Source organism: Spea bombifrons, chromosome 5 (genome assembly GCF_027358695.1).
Source record: "Spea bombifrons isolate aSpeBom1 chromosome 5, aSpeBom1.2.pri, whole genome shotgun sequence".
Taxonomy (NCBI): domain Eukaryota; kingdom Metazoa; phylum Chordata; class Amphibia; order Anura; family Pelobatidae; genus Spea; species Spea bombifrons.
In genome coordinates this window covers 103890192-103906611 of record NC_071091.1, presented here as the reverse complement: position 1 = coordinate 103906611, position 16420 = coordinate 103890192, and the positions used below count along the sequence as shown (strand labels likewise).

General features: G+C 40.5%; 1 protein-coding gene across 1 annotated transcript in view; it reads right to left on the bottom strand.

The window, feature by feature from the left end:
• EFR3A (EFR3 homolog A) overlaps positions 1–16420 on the bottom strand; it is a 56538-nt gene that overhangs the window by 27134 nt on the left and 12984 nt on the right. Inside the window, exons 2-9 of the mRNA XM_053466171.1 lie at positions 13703–13779; positions 12649–12776; positions 10386–10536; positions 7531–7652; positions 6960–7109; positions 5545–5682; positions 3456–3534; positions 2792–2927 (exon numbers count right to left, since the gene is read on the bottom strand). Of these exons, the coding sequence (XP_053322146.1) occupies positions 2792–2927; positions 3456–3534; positions 5545–5682; positions 6960–7109; positions 7531–7652; positions 10386–10536; positions 12649–12776; positions 13703–13779 (981 nt within the window). The remainder of the gene's footprint in view (positions 1–2791; positions 2928–3455; positions 3535–5544; positions 5683–6959; positions 7110–7530; positions 7653–10385; positions 10537–12648; positions 12777–13702; positions 13780–16420) is intronic.

Below are 16420 nucleotides of genomic sequence, written 5' to 3'. Positions count from 1 at the left end.
GAAGGTTCGGAACACATAACACCAACATATTCCAGTGCAACCTATTTGCTAAAACCATATTTTAATTAAAATGTCAAGCACCAAAGTTTTTTTTTTTTTGCAAATTAAACACCTTTTCAAATCACCTCCGGCGCTTTTTACACTCAGCTCGACACAAATCCATGTTTCAAATTTAAAATGAGGGAAAGCCTCCCCGGATTTAAATTGACTTAAGTTGTATAATGTAACACTGAAAGACGCCTGGCATTATTCCCAACACAGGCTTTGTTGGGTTTTCTAATTTCAGCATTGTGGGTAGCCATCAGAGCGTCGGGGGTAATGACCTACGACTGTCAACCCGCTTTAGGTAACGGAGCCAGTTTAAGACACATATGCAGCTTTCCATATACATGTATATTGCCTTGTGACCACTTTAGCACTGCCTCGGCCACGTTACCACCAAATCAGGGCTTTAGGGTCACCGCTACGCGTTCAGCAGCTTAACTTGGGGTCTATAATATCTAGATACGTATTAAGTCTATTAAATAAAATTGTACGCTACATCAGCGTGCTTGGACCACTTTGAACTATTTAACCCCTTCGTGACAATGGCCGTTTTAACATTTCTGTGCTGCTCGTGTTTAGCTGTAATTTTCTTCTTTCCCGTTTACTGAACCCACACACATTATATATTGTTTTTTTCAGGACAAGAAGGGCTTTCTTTAGATGACATTGTTTTGATTGTATCGTATTATTTACTATTAAAAAAAGTATAAAATATGGTGAAACATTTAGAAAAAAATGACTGTTTCTAACTTTTAGTTGAAAAATCTTTTACTCATCTATAAAAGGTAATAAAAAAACCTGCTAAATAGATTCTACTATTTGTCCTGAGTTTAGAAATACCCAATGTTTTTATGTTTTTTTGCCTTTTTCTACACATTATGGGGCAATAAGTACAGGTAGCGTTTTGCTATTTCAAAGCCATTTTTTCCAAATCTGGTAATTCTTCCCCCCATGTGTCATTTCGGGTATCTTTGAAGCCGGCCAATGCAATTTACTCCATCAAGTCATATATTTTTGAAAACTAGAGAGCCCAGGGTATTCCAAATGCTAGTATTTTAACCCTTTCCAAGCACTTATTCTACCATCAGCCTTTGTCAAACTTTATGGTAGTAATTTTTTTGCATTTGTTTTTTCACACACATTTTACTTCAGGTATGAATAAACAGGTTCTGGTATATGTCACTATCACAAAACACCCCAATATGTGTTCAGCAACATCTCCTGAGCGCAGTGATACCCCACATGAATGATTTTGCCTGGCTGTTTGGGGGTAAAAGGGCCACATTTGGGGCATGCACATTTTTCAATGTTGAACTTTGGCATTTGGGGATCCACTGCCCATGCCCTATTTGGTACATCTTTGAGCCGGGCCATTTCAGTGTGCCCAACAAAACCATATATTTTTGAAAACTACACACCACAGTGTATTTTAAATGCTGGTATTTTAACTCTTTGCATGCACACATTTTACCACCAGCATTGTTTCAAAGTTTGCAGTAGTATTTTTGTGTGTGTATTTTTCCCACAAACACATACTTTATGTATGAATTTACAGCTCCTGGTATATGCCGCTGTCACACGACACCCCAATATGTGTTCAGCAACATCTCCTGAGTGCAGTGATACCCCACATGCATGGGTTTGTCATTTTTTGGGGGAACTAAAAGGCCACATTTGGTACGTGTGCATTTTTTTAAATTGGAAATTAGATGTGTGGCCATCCTTCCCCCCCGTGTTAATTGGGACATTGTTGAATCCGGCCAATTCAATTTACCCCATCAAATCATAAATTTTTTAAAAGTAGACACCCCATGGCCATTTAATATGCCAGTATTTTAACTCTTTCCATGCGAGAATTGTTTTAAGCTAATATGCTAATTTTAGGACTTGCTCACAAAAATATATTTTTTATATATATATATTTTTTTTTGCCTTTTTTTTACATTTTTTTTTCAACTTGAAGGTTCCCCTGATAGTGACATCAGTGGGAAATTATTTTTACATTTTACTGGTTTTTTACTATTTTTTTCTAATTATTATTAATTTTATTTTATTTTTAATTTATTTTTACTAATCACACTGTGATTAGAAAGCTGAGCTCCATTGACTTGCATGGTGAATGCAGTACCTGTATTCAACCTGCAAGTGGAGCCAGAGTTCTCTAGAGGGTCTGGAGACCGTCTAGCAAACTTTTTAGTCTTTATTGTTTTTTTTACAGGGCGGCCGCCATCTTGCTTGATGGCGAAGATCACCTGCAGCGGCGGCTGTGACCGCTCTCCGGAGCGGTCACAGTCCATCCCAAGGTAAGTGTTTGGTGTCGCTGGATGCCTCCTGATCGAGGCATTCCAGCGACACCATTTAAGTTTAGGAGGCGATCGTTGATCGCCTCCTAAACGCTTTTAAAACGGGCATCCGCCGCCATACAAAGTATGGCGGATGTTGACGCCCCGGGGAGGGGCCAGAGATGGCCCCTTTGTGCCGATCATGGCGTTGCTGAATGCCTCGAGGTCGAGGCATTACAGCAACGCCGTTTCGGTGCAGAAAGCGAAAATAGTTCGCTTTCTGCACCCGTTTAAAGACGTGCCGGTCCTGGCACGTCAATTGTCGTCAAGGGGTTAAAATGCATTTACTGCCACCCCTCAACAGATAGCACAGCACTCCCACCTTATTCATGGTAGAAGAGATGGAGTATGGGTTTTGGACTGTCCCTTAAAAGTCAACATAGAAGAGATCAAGCTTTACTTGCCAATTGACCCTTTAGCTGCAATAGCCACGGCTTCCAATAGGACTTGGACAATCCCAGCACGTATTCGCGGAGAGTCTCTCTTATGTAGATCAAGATGACCGAGGATCTGCTGGATCACATGATGGGAGTACTGAGCCTGAAACGAAGAGAGGATAAGGGATAAGATAAGGGGCAAAAGGACAAAAGGTCTTATTAATTCTGTGAGACACGAGCGCAGAAGGACCATTGAACAGAGGACTATTAAAATTACCCACACTCTCCTGGGCAGGAGAAAAAAAATAGCATGTTATCTTTACGTTTTCCCTTTGCGGGAAGAGGGAGAAACATTGTTTCTCACCCTCTTCCCTCCGATCTCCTCTGCACTGATCACACTGTGATCAGCAAGCAGGGCTCCTGTCCTCTAGTGACCTTCTGGTGGATGTCAGCAGTGAATGCCCGATTACGTAAAAGCGCTCACACAAATACACATGATCGGCTGGCAAAAAAACAGCGATGCGTCTTTTGCTGGCAGGGGGAGTCCAGGCGATAAGACAGTCTGATCTTCCATGCAGCGGAAAGACGCAGGACGTACAGGTACGTCCCAAAGGTAATCCTGCCACACTTTTTGTGGAGTCCATAGTGTAACAAGGGGGTTTAAAAGGTTATATATTGGAAACATACTAACCTGGATAGAGTACATTATAATTTTAAAACAGGACACCGCAAATTCATTGGATTCCCAGAGTTTATGATGATCCAAATGCCTAAAAATAAATAAATAAAAATAAATAAATGGCAAAGATGCCTCTTACTATCTCTCAACTTTGCTTTAAATTGTTTAAACATACTGTTAGGCAACCTTTCCTGGGACTTAATTTACTTACAAGGCCTGAAAAAACATCACAGACATGCAAAGACGTATGGGTGCATATACAGATCTATCTATGCCCCGTAGACAGACTGACACAACGCATTACCGTTCCCTGCCAGCATATAGTACGCGCACGCTAACCCGGTTTGTTCGGTTCATGAATTATTCAGCATGTGAGAATTTTTTCTAGCGACTTGTCTGTGTGTTCCAAAGATCTCCCCGGGACGCCGCTAATGTTTCTGGCATTATTCCACCAAAACTATTAGGAAAAGGAAAAAGCATTCCCTTGTGCCTCAGAAAGTCTCACAGTTCTTGCTATTATGATATTTTATGCTATTTAGCTCACTAGCCTGACCCCCCCCCCTTTTTTTAACACAATGTTTAATGATGTAAAAAGTAAGAAAGAAATAAAAAAACCCAAACAGATCCACAAAACATTGGAGTGGGTCCTAACATATTTCTATATCTTCTTTGCTGTAAGTACACATGTACCATTATTTATCTACTTAAAGGAGCTGTAAGTAAGAATTTATTGGGTTGCTTAGCAATAGAGTCCTGTCATTCTTTCTAAGCCCCTCCTCTATTTATAACAGCAATCTGGAACTAATTAAGAGGCTTCACACAGGTTTTCAACAAGAAACTACAGAAGAAAAATGATAAATTCATTAAAAAAAAAAAACAGGAATGGGTTTATTTAACCACCGTAGCATATACCGTAATTTAAATATTTTTGGATTTATATTCAGAAACCTATATTTGTATACATTTTAAAAAAAAATCATTAAATGTCAGCCATGTCCCCGTGCTGAGCAGCTGCAGAAGTTTATCATCAGGTAGACATGCTAGGGATCTACAGAAAGAAGGGAAGATGGAGCCCTAGATTTTATAAGGAGGAGGAAAAAAATAACGTGACTTGAGGAGAGGAGACTATTCCTATGAATAATGTATTACAAGAAGGGAACAAGGACCATTACATTTGAGGAATACTGTGGCAAAATATAAATAAAAACGGTGCTAATTGCCCATAACGGTATGATTCAGGAAGCCAAACAAAAGCATGCCATAATGGAAATATAATTAGAACCTTGCTTCATTTAAGGCGCATAACTCATAAAGCACGGGGTTCTTTTGTTCACGCCGCCAGTATTACCGTAACAGAATAACTTACAAGGTTCTCGCTAATTAGGTGAAAGAACTCGACCGGTTTCAAAGGAAAAACATGTTCTTTTGGGTTGGGGGGTAAGGCTACCCATACAAAGGATTAATGAAGGGTGTAGTCGTACAGTATATTACATTCAATGTCCTGTCTGTGAAAGGGAGCGTTTGTGGCAGACTTCCCGCAGCGTAATGAATAACCACGTTATATAGAAATGCCCCACTGCAGCGGGAGAGCTTATCCTGCACAACAACCAATCACATGATCCTTCTTATCGGACAATTTAATTGGTTACTATGGTTTTGTGGGCTGGACTGTCATTTCCCTCCCAATATTCCAATGCATTTTATTGCATGCAAACTGGTGAAGCCATCCTTTCCTGCTCTGGTCTGCCTTTACTGAAGCAGGAAGAGTACTTGGGTACACTTCCTGTCCATGTGTGTCGGGTATCCCACTGAAATCAATGGGCGTGGTGGCAGCCAATCAGTGTTCAGCTATCGTACTTTCAGAGTCATGCCTGTGACTATATTACCCTACCAGTACAAAACCACTAGTAAAAAACTAGATATTAAAAAGAACGCTCCAAAATCTTTTTTATAACGTTATTTATACCAACATATTTGTCAACTACAAGCAGTTATTATAGCAAAGATAAAGTTTATAGCTGCTAGAGTATATACACAGATTAATGCATCAATTGTACTGCGCATACATACCAGGGGGTGAGATTTCACCCCATTTACTTACGCAAACACCGGTCTCACAGCATTGTTCATGTTCCCATAAGCAGCTCTGCCCAGCAGTTCTCGGAAGCAGTTTTCGGCGAGCACACCTGGGTTCTCCTCCTTCTCACCTGGTGTAGGGGAAGCAGGAGGTCCAACCCTGCTAAAATAAATGGCAGCCGTTACTCATTCCTTTCTCACGTGAGCTTTCCAGGGGTCTAAAGAACTCCCTCTTTGGAACATACGGGAAGTGCTCCCCATCATTTCAACGCCAGAGCTTTCCTGCTGGCGATTGCCTGCTTCAAGAAGCTAAAGGTAGTGCTAAACGTGGGCAGCCCATGGAGTGGGACACTGGAATAAAAGTACGTTTTTTGTTTTTACTGCTAAAGCCCTTGAACTCCTTCAGGCCCAGGGGCCATGTCATTTATGGCCATGACATCACTGGGCTCACAATCAATTTTATATTTCATTTTTTCCCCCCCTTGATTTTTCTTTTATTTTTTTCAGAAAGGGAGAAACTATTTCTCCCTCTTCTCCTCCAGATCTGTCTGTGCTGATTACAGTGTGATCAGCAAGCTGGGCTCCCTAGCCCAACATTGCCAGTTGCAAAAATGGCCATCATTCAGCAGGGGGAGCAATGGGAGAGCCCTGAGGAGTCCAGAAAGAGCCTGCTGAGGCAGGTATGGCCGGCTACTCTGCTTTTGGGGTAAATGAAGTCTGAATTTACACATTGACAACGAATCTTTAGCCAGAATGCAGCTGATCTCCCTCAGCTACCCACCGCTTAGCATTAGCTACGAAATTAATACTAAATATAAAGGTGGGTAAATAACAAAAACAAATTAATAACTAATAGCAAACCTAATTAAAGCAATTCTGCCTACAAAGCAAGTAACAATATATTTAGCTCTTAAGTTGTCATCCTATATGAGGCAATCTCCTGTAAGTGTGCATGGGCCACCCTTGGTGCCAATAGGCTTTGGGCTTCATACATTCCCCCTGACAATGTATAACGAAATGGAAAATTACCGCAAAGGGAAAGCAGCCATTGGTAAAAATTTCAGAAAGAAGCATCTGAGAGCAAACACAGCCATAAATAACAGTCGTGTGTATTATTACATTTTCGGAGATATATATATTCTAGTTCCTCCAGGAGAGTGCTGCGTGTTCATATCAGTCGGTTACACTACTAGCCAAATGTCATGGACCCGAAAAAGCACAAAAAGGCTGAGAAGCGATTGAACAACACAGTAAGGGGATTTAAACACACGACATAGTCATACAGCTCCTGAACCGAAGACGAGACCAACGACTGATTAAGGTCTGAGTCTTTACAGCAGGAGAAACCAGCGACTAGATGGAGAGAATGGGGCAGATCAGCCATCATTGTCATTGATTGTTTCTAGTCACCTATGGAGGAACATATTTGCTTCCCAATACCTTTCCGTGTCTTCAATCTTCTGCATGTTGAAGAGCAGGGACGGAACGATCTTGTCCATGTGCTGTGGCTCCCATATAGTTGCTCGAAGCTCATCGTTAACAGTTTTCCGCACCACTCCCTGGATACCTCGAATTCCTGCGATTCTGATCCTTAAAATGGGGTTAACAAATTAACTTAAGTTTACTGTAAAATGTTTAATGTATGTACATTCTACCTTTTTATACGTGCACATTTTTCTTAAGTTAGAGATGGATAATTCTAAAAACACATCACGGGGGGGGCAGCTTCCATCTGGACTAGCCAGCTGCTACATTATATTATTTGTTATTTTATAAGCCGTTTAAGGATGATGTTGCACCTGCTCTGATTAATCCAATACCTTTGTAACCAAAAGCTTTGTACATGGGTTGTACTGATTGTTAAACCTTCAATGAAGCAGATTCGCTAATATTTGTGAAAATGTTTTGTCCAAGTGGAACAGCCCCTTTAATTTCACGTGCTTTGAAGCTGCACAGCTTTACTAAGGAAGGGTATAACAAAACGGGGTATAAAATGATATATTTGGCTTACTCGGTTCGGATTTCAGGGTCGGCGTGGCACGAGTGGCACATGGCGCTGAACCGGGACACGAAGAAGTCGTAACGTCTGTGGTAGGACGGCGTGTCTTCTTCAATATTTGCAAACTTGACAAACTGGAAGACATGGGATGGGATTCGGTCACGCGCAATCAAACATGAGCAGTTTCTACCTAAAGGCATAACATTAAGCGGGAACTGCAGCCTTTGCAGCTTTTAGCATTGAAAACGAGTTAAATCCGTCCACGGCTTGTGATCTTTGGCAGTCAGTGGAGCTGTTTTGGAGAACGTAACCCCAAGGGAGCTGCAAAAACGCTGGACAGAATCGAATCGGAACCAGAATTTTCAAATCAAAGCCGGACTGAATCTGTAAGATAAGAGCCTCCAACTCTTCCTTTATCTTCATCGGTCTTACAAATGAATCAAATCGGATTCTTCACCAAACCTCCATTTGATTCTCAAGAAGAACCTTTATTGAGGCCCTGTTTGCCAAGTATGAGTCTATAACAGCGGACAAACTTATTTAAAGGGACAGTTTAATGCCCCTGGCAGCCGAACTCTAGCAGAATCCATATTACATTAGTCTGTGAGCAAACCTAACCCTCTGCGAATTCTTACATTAAAAAAAAACAAAAAAAAAAATAAAACCACCAGTACTAGAAGCTGCAGCCCTGCTGCTGCAGATGCCCAACATTTCTTGACTGCTCCTGCTTCTAGCAGCCATTCAGGATCGGGAAATGTTGTAAGTACCAGAAGGCACGCTGTCCAGCTGTGGCATTTGAAGTCTATGCTTGGCTACTAATGAGTTTCTCTCTTTTTTGGGGGGGGGGGCTGGAATTTGCTCCAGAACCGGCACCGTCAGCTCATCTCTCTTTTAACAAACGCCGGCTTTAAATAAGATTAGGATTTATTTGTTCCAAAGATGCAAACAGATAAAACCAACAATTCCGATGCCGGGATGTCGCTTATTAAATGGAGACGTCAAGGCGTAAAAATAGCACAGGGAGCGATTAAAGCGATAACATCAAACGGAATTGCGGTTGCCGGAAGGATAACATTCTTGACCTAGTTTTTGTGAGATGAGATTTTTGTCCCCGCCGAGGAATAACAAGCCGAAATAAAGACTGCATTCCGTGCCGAAAATCCGACCGTTCCGCAGATAAAAACGTAGCACGGCAAAAAAAATCATGAAAAGGTAAAAAGTGCTGCAGAAACAGCGTTAGAGGGGAACCCCCACCATGTATTTCTTATTACTAGTATCAGATTAAAGAGAAGTTCTCAAAAATAGTGGTTTCTCTCTTTTTTTTTTAAAATCTAGTTTTCATGCAGCCTTTTGTATCTCGCTGTTATCTGAGCTCAACCTAACCGACAAACATACCGACAACAGAATGGCTCGGTCTTAATCTACTATTCAGATACTCTGACTAATGAGATAAACATACTTACTAGAAGATAACATTTAAAAAGCTCACAATAGCCACATTAATTATATACAAGCCTTTAAGAATGTTATAGTAAAAAAAATACAAAAATAAATAACATTTTACTGTCAGAAATAGCTTAAAAATATATTTTTATGCAAAATAGAAAAGCGCACAACCTAAAAAGCAGATTGCTGCTCCTAGAATCATAATGACCAATTAATACACAAAACAAAGCCAGAAAGAAAAAGAAAGCTATCCAAAAAACACCTAAGGCATAAATACTGGGGATCCCGTCACACTCCCGGCCATATATCGCTTCCCGGCACTACGTCAAAAGTACCAAGCAGAAAATACTATATTTTTGCCAAGAATCCAACAGTCTATTCTTGATATAACTATCTTATTGTCATTTTGTTTTCAGACCTAACAGCGGCCACTTTTTCCTTTTGTGTAATATACCCCAACTGCCTCTAGATTACTTTTATTATTGTTTTATATAGCGCCATCAAATTCCGTAGCGCTGTACAATGGGTGGGCAGTAACATAACAATTTGCCTGCTCATAGATTGTAAGCTCCTTTGAGCAGAGCCCTCCTCACCTTTTGTTTCTCTCTCTCATTATTATGTTATATACTAATGCCCCGTTCGCACAGAAATTCCCTGCTCAGCGCTGCGGAATAGGATGGTGCTGTATAAAACAAATTATATATAGTCAGAATTATTAATTACACATTTTAATGGGAGCATAGTAGTATCCAAATTGATATGAAAACGTTTTACTAGTAAATATTAATTCACATGTAAACTATTTTTTCATATTTAATAAAAACTCTTTTAAAAAAAAAAAAACCTCTGCCTCCCTAATAAGCCCCAGATATGCCATTTAACACCCTATTTGCCACTCTGCCCTGGTGTCTAGTGGGGCAGCCGGTGGAGTTCTGTGCGATGCAGACCTCCGCTGCCGGTGGCCAGTACTTCCGCCTGGTCTTCTACGACTGAGCACCGGCATCACATGACCTGATGGTGCTCCGTCCCAGAGGAAGTGCCGGCAGCAGCAGAGGCTGCCAGAGAGGAGGCTCCGAGCCCCCTGCATCGCTGCAGAGGATCTGGATCTTAGTCTTGTAATCAGACCTCTATTTGAAGAAGACAACCTCGAATATAAGACAATTGTTATTTTTCAGAGTTTGCAAAGTGTTATCACCGTAGCAACTAAGGAAACAGGATGGAAACCTATGGAAATTGGGCCAAATAGATACGATGAGTTAAGCATACAAAAAAGAACTACGATTTAAACCTGTTCTTAAAGCTTATTAATTTTATATTGATTAAAAGAAAAGAAAAACTATGACCCTCATGGTCATCATGTATTAACGGTGTATGAAAATCCAACTGACAATATGAAGAGATGTGACCCCGCGTGCACTCACTGAATTGGTTCCATAAACTTGTAACTTGGGTTCCCCAGATTCCAAAAGCTTTGCCACCATGTGAAGAAAGCTCTCGACGAAAGGCTTGATGCTCTGCGAGTGACAGGCCATAAGGAGCTGGTCCAGGGCTTCCATCGCAATGAACACATTTCTACAAAAAAACAAAAACAGTATTTATAATACATAAGAGTGCATTACTGATGTTAAAAGTAATTACTAATGAGATTTTAATGTACAAAGTAGGAGGAAATGGATTTTGCCAAGAGAAGCCAAAATAATGCAAGAACAACAAAACTTGACAAAAGGTCATCCACAAGAAGAAAGGCTCCGAGACATAATTCAAATAATTTAGATCCATTACAAATTAGGAAAGACTCGTCTCTCATGCGTTGCCTCTAAATACACAAGAAACGCTTAAATGTAATGGTCCAGGAGAAGATAAGAGTCTCCAGCTGAAGATCTCTTACAACAGTCCATCAGGATCACAGAGTCACATCAGCTTTCGAGACCTGAAGAAGAGATTCCCGGGCCTATAAAGATTTTGTGACTCTTCGGTGGCCCAATGACATCAACTCAAAGCATCTGACTCATATCAACGCCGGGAGACATCTCAGACACCGGACTTCAACAAATACATGAATTACCCACTAGGCTATTGGTGACCGCTAAGCAACGTACGATGACTTTGAATGCGATCAACGATGTTCTGTTAGGGTCATCTCTTTATTGCAAAATAAAACATGGAGTGAATTATCCACTAGGCAGGAGAACATGGACCATGTAAGAAGGCAGAGTTACATCTCATGTTTGCCTTATCTGGATGTTGAGCAGATAACTATGAGATGCATCACTTTCTTTTTTTCAACCCAATTGCCATTTAAAGGTAAAATTCCTTTGGAAAAATATTTAAAAACAAAACAAAAAAACCCCCATCAAGCTACTGACAGCCTGAAGGAACTTAACCGACAAGTACCCGCAAGCAATGAAATATATATATTGGCAACAATGCACAAGGTGCGATCCCAATCTAGCAATTTATACGAATAAATTACCACCAAGAGAAGTATCACAATATATCAGCTTTCCCAATTAGGTTTACTCCGAATATACTTTGTATTTTCTATATATATATATATATATATACCTATATTGAAACAAATATATCACGTTACTGCCAAAAGTTACTTTGAAATATCCTTGTTTTTAAAGGAAAAGCTAATTTTGTCCATTAAAACATGAAATGAATCAGAAATCCAGCACAGACGAGGTAATGTTGTAAATAATTTTTAATGGATTAACTTCATAGGCCCTTTATCACTCCCATCACTCCTGTGTTCCAATGGCCCTTTATCACTCCCATCACTCCTGTGTTCCAATGGCCCTTTATCACTCCCATCACTCCTGTGTTCCAATGGCCCTTTATCACTCCCATCACTCCTGTGTTCCAATGGCCCTTTATCACTCCCATCACTACTGGGTTCCAATGGCCCTTTATCACTCCCATCACTCCTGTGTTCCAATGGCCCTTTATCACTCCCATCACTACTGGGTTCCAATGGCATGTTGTGATCCAAGTTTAAGTTTAAAAGGCTAATTGATGGTTAGAAAACAGCTAGAAATGTCCTTGTTCTCCATGAAAACAGCTAAGCGGCCGCACACGGTAGTGTATATTTTAGTAAAATGATTAGTGGGGCTGAAATGTTGCCGACAAACAAAAAAGTAAATAAGACATTTTGGTCATTGCTTTGTCCATCAGCCATCTTGTTCAGAGGATTCCTTCATCTGGTTTGTGAGTATGAGAATAAATCAGTGGTGGGTTTAGCAGCTGTGGGAACTGTAGGATTGTAGAAGGGTCTCCATGTTATTGCTTGGGGTAATGAATGAGAAACCTGGCCCTCTCTGACATATTCATGACGATATTCGAGTAATGAAAGAGGTGGATTTTGAGCCATGGCTTCCAGTCTTTAAAGTAACGCAGAAGAACTGGGAATCTTTGCTCTCAGACTTCATAGGGAGCACCTTGTGATTGCTCTGTTTGAGGGTCAACAGACATGCAGGGTCTCACAATTTTATCTCAGGGAAGGATATCTTTACCTTGGAGAAGCCGACATCTGTGGCAATAAATGGCCAACGTCCAGTCCAGAAGTTACTGTACTTCCTCTAACAAAGGTTTCCAGAAGCAGCATACGAGAGGAAAGTTCATGCAAATATAGATTCTACACATTGATGCCGACCCCCCCCCCCCAAAATCCGGGTCACTTACCCATATCTGTGTCTCACGACATCTCTGCTCAATCTTTCCGCGAGGTATGCACCAATGCGGTCCAGCTTTTCAGGGGCCGATACTGCATAGAAAGTGAGTTTCTCCATATCAGCTTTAACGAGGCCATCCTACAAGACAATTGCAAAAGAAAAATAAAGGCTCAATGAAACAGGAACTCAATATTATAAAGTCAGAGAAATTCTGTATACACCATAAAATAACCCAAAACTTATGTCTAGTCATCTCTTCGTCCAATATAGAGGTTTAAAAACATGAGTTTAGTGCTTGATTATTAAGCAGTCGCCGCACACACATAAAACTTTTTTCCAACACATATGTGTTTTCATGGGTTTATTTAGTGAACTGAATTGTAAAGGAGAGAAAACATATCTTTTTCCAATTAGATTCCCCATAAATAGATTTAATTACAATGGGGAGGGGGGGGCTGTTGACGAGTAAAAGCTGAATTAATCTCAGTTGAGTCCCTGGACTGATTAAAGGCACACTCCAGCCATCATATACTAGCATTTGATAGGTGTGTGGTCCCTTTACATTTTTGTGGCGTCCGCTTTGCAATCACACGCATTGTCAAAGCAGAGAAGCAGCTTGAAGCAGCCAATCAGTGACAAGAAGAGCCGCGCAATGGAGGAAGAGGGTAGCTGCTGCTGCAGAGCAGCCTCTTCTGTGTCAGGTAAGAGCAAAGGGTTAATTCAATACGCATTCTTCTTTACAGGGACTTTGCGCTGTCCATTTAACGACTAGATATTTACATAAAGAAAAATCAGCGGAATGATTCTTATCTGCCATGAAATTCTATGTATTAAGGAGGAGAAAAAAAAATTTAATTGTGATAACGTGGGAGCCCAACAAACGAAAATTCCCAGATGTTTAGATCGTTCAGGTACGTGCAATAAAATACCCGTAAACCCGAAAGGAATTATTTTTTTTATTCTTTCAATTGCCCAAAAATGATAGAGATCCGTTATAATGCTATTCCTACTGAGAAAACATTGGCAACCTGATACGGCAGCAATCTGCGATGCCAGCCACTTACCTTAGGGTCTTCCGGAAAAATATTATCCACCAGACGTTTGTAACGCGGACGCAAAGCTCCACAACAGCCGCAGACACCTGCGAAAGAGGACACGTTTCAGTGGGTTAATTAGGGGCAGTTAAAAAAAAAAAAAAGTACACAAAGCAATTTATTCATTCAATAAAAATAATTTAAAATGTGGAAGATTCTGAAGACACCGATTTGTGGAGACTCAATATAAGAAGAAGAAGAAGAAGTCTCATGAGGTTTGCTCAATGACTTCACTAAAGCATTATGAAGGTCCAACTCCGGTAGGCTTCAACGGCAAGAAAAGGTTGGCTGGTCCCATATAACGTTATAGTCAATTACGTGCGGAATCTCTAATAGCGTTCATATACATTATACAGCAAGCTCGGCCCTTCTTCCACCGGGCACCTAATTCACGTTGGCCTGTCTATCTATAATGAAGTCGGTAAATTGAGAGGACAAACTCACGCTTTATTGAACAAAGCCCAGGCCATGATAAGTAATGTATGTAGAAGATAGCTACTTATACAAGAAAACAGAATTTCCATGTTCCTCCTGTGATGGACGACCCATGAGTGGTTGGTCGGAAGCATAGCGTATTCTCACAATGTAGATTTTTTGCTTGCATAGTTCATCTTGCAACTGAAAATGGCTATAAAGCTGAATTTAGCATAATGTCTGTTTTGGAAATGACATATAGAATGTTTGTTTCTTTGGATGCACAGGCGTAATATATATATTATATATATATATTATAGAACATCTGGGTAAAACAATCAGCAGGCGCCCACAACAACACGGACAATTTAATCTCTTGATCATCATCGGTAATCACGGATCTGAACTTAAGCACAAAAACTCTATGAAACAAACAAACAAACAAAAAATATATATATTTTGCAGACTAGATGGGCCGAATAGTCCTTATCTGCCATCAAATTTCGTTACTGGCTTAGAACATTAGTTAACATGCATTCGACTCAACCCCCCAAATTTTTTTAGAAGTCTTCAAGCTTTTATAGTCAGTGGTTAAAAATATTAAAACAAAATAAAATAATAATAACACATAAAACGGTTGGGATGACCCAAATTACCCAAGAAGTAGTATGAATTAGATGTTACTAAACATGAAACTGCTTAGCTATATGAGACACGTAAATAATAAAATATCAGGTTCCATAATAGTCCTTTAAATCGACAATGAAAGTATATTTTGTTTTTAGCATTAACTAAAATAATCCTGAATAAAAACGGTCATTGCTTTTCTCTTTTTTTATTTTTTATTAAATAAATAGAACGTCGGTATCGATGCGGGGAAACAAGGGAACCTGTTTTTCTTGCTATAAGCAAACAATTTCGGTAGGAATAGGTCAATTCTAAAAATAATAATAAAAAAAAAACCTCTTCTGCTCAAGTGCCCTAGAAAGGTTTCGTTCTCAGAAAATTGAGTAAAAACATAAAAAGGATGTGTTTTTTTTTATTATTGAGATCCACCATAAATACTACATTTGTAAAAATCAGTCGTCTGCCGCTGGAAACGCATTATTTAGCGGACCAGAACCCAAAAGCAGGCGGTTTATTTCAGCAGCAAATTATGCAAAAGCGCCACGGCGAAGCGTTCACAGGGAATAACCTCCGGCCTTTCCAACCTGTGCACGGGTGATAAATTATTCTCTGATCCTCCCGTTCCGTTATCGCTGCGTAGAAAATAAAAATAACGGCATAAAGCACCGACCCAAAAGCAGAAGGCTTTATACCGGAAATATAAAAGAGATTTTTCATTGTAGCCTATAAGAAAACGTCACGGAGTTCCTGTCATCAGCGGTGTCCCCGGGCCCATCGGTTATCTTTTACGCGGAGATATAGAATGATTGGCTTTTACGTTTGGGTAACAGTATGAGTTGTTTCGGTGTTTAGCTTGTTTAGATGTTTTGCCTGGTGCTAAAGACGTAACGTACAGACCGTGCGGCTCATGTATTTGGTCGAGTCTCTTCCTCCTATTAGGATTGGAGGGGATTCCGCGTTGAGCCCACGGGTACAGCCCCCCCGGAGTGAAGCCCCCCACAGCCTGAGATACCACAAGGCAATGATGATGGGGGGAGGGGCTTTGGCTGGGGATGTATACTTTGTGTATATAAAGTGTTCATGTATCATTTGTTTCACTGCAGATTTTGAATCCCAAACTCTTTTTAACCCCTTCAGTACCGAAGCTAAACTCATTTCTTAAAAAGGGGAGCTTTTTTTGTCTCTAGGATCACAGTAACACACCGTACAAATATTTTCACCCGGAAGGACGGACCTCATTAGCATCGCCATAAAGCATCAGCTCAGTGTGGTGTCTGGGCTCGGAAGGTCATCCAAAATCTTACGTCTGCCTGCAATGTATCAGAAGATTGAGCGGCGGCCCGTGGCTGCTTCATGGAGCGCTCCAACGAGAGTGTCTGGTGCGTAACAACGCAGGAAAACTAGCAAACTTCTCTTCGGTGACTTATGGAACCAGCCATTCACATATGATTATTATGTATTGATTTATATAGCGCCGTCATGTTCCGTGGCGCTGTACAATTGGTTAACAGGACATAAGTGCTTAACATAACCATTCGACTTACAGAAACAAGAAGTAAGGAGGGCCCTGTTCAACATGTACGGGCTTTGTCATTAAGGGGTTATAGACCAGTAAGCCTGACATCGATGGCGGGAAAATCCTTTTCA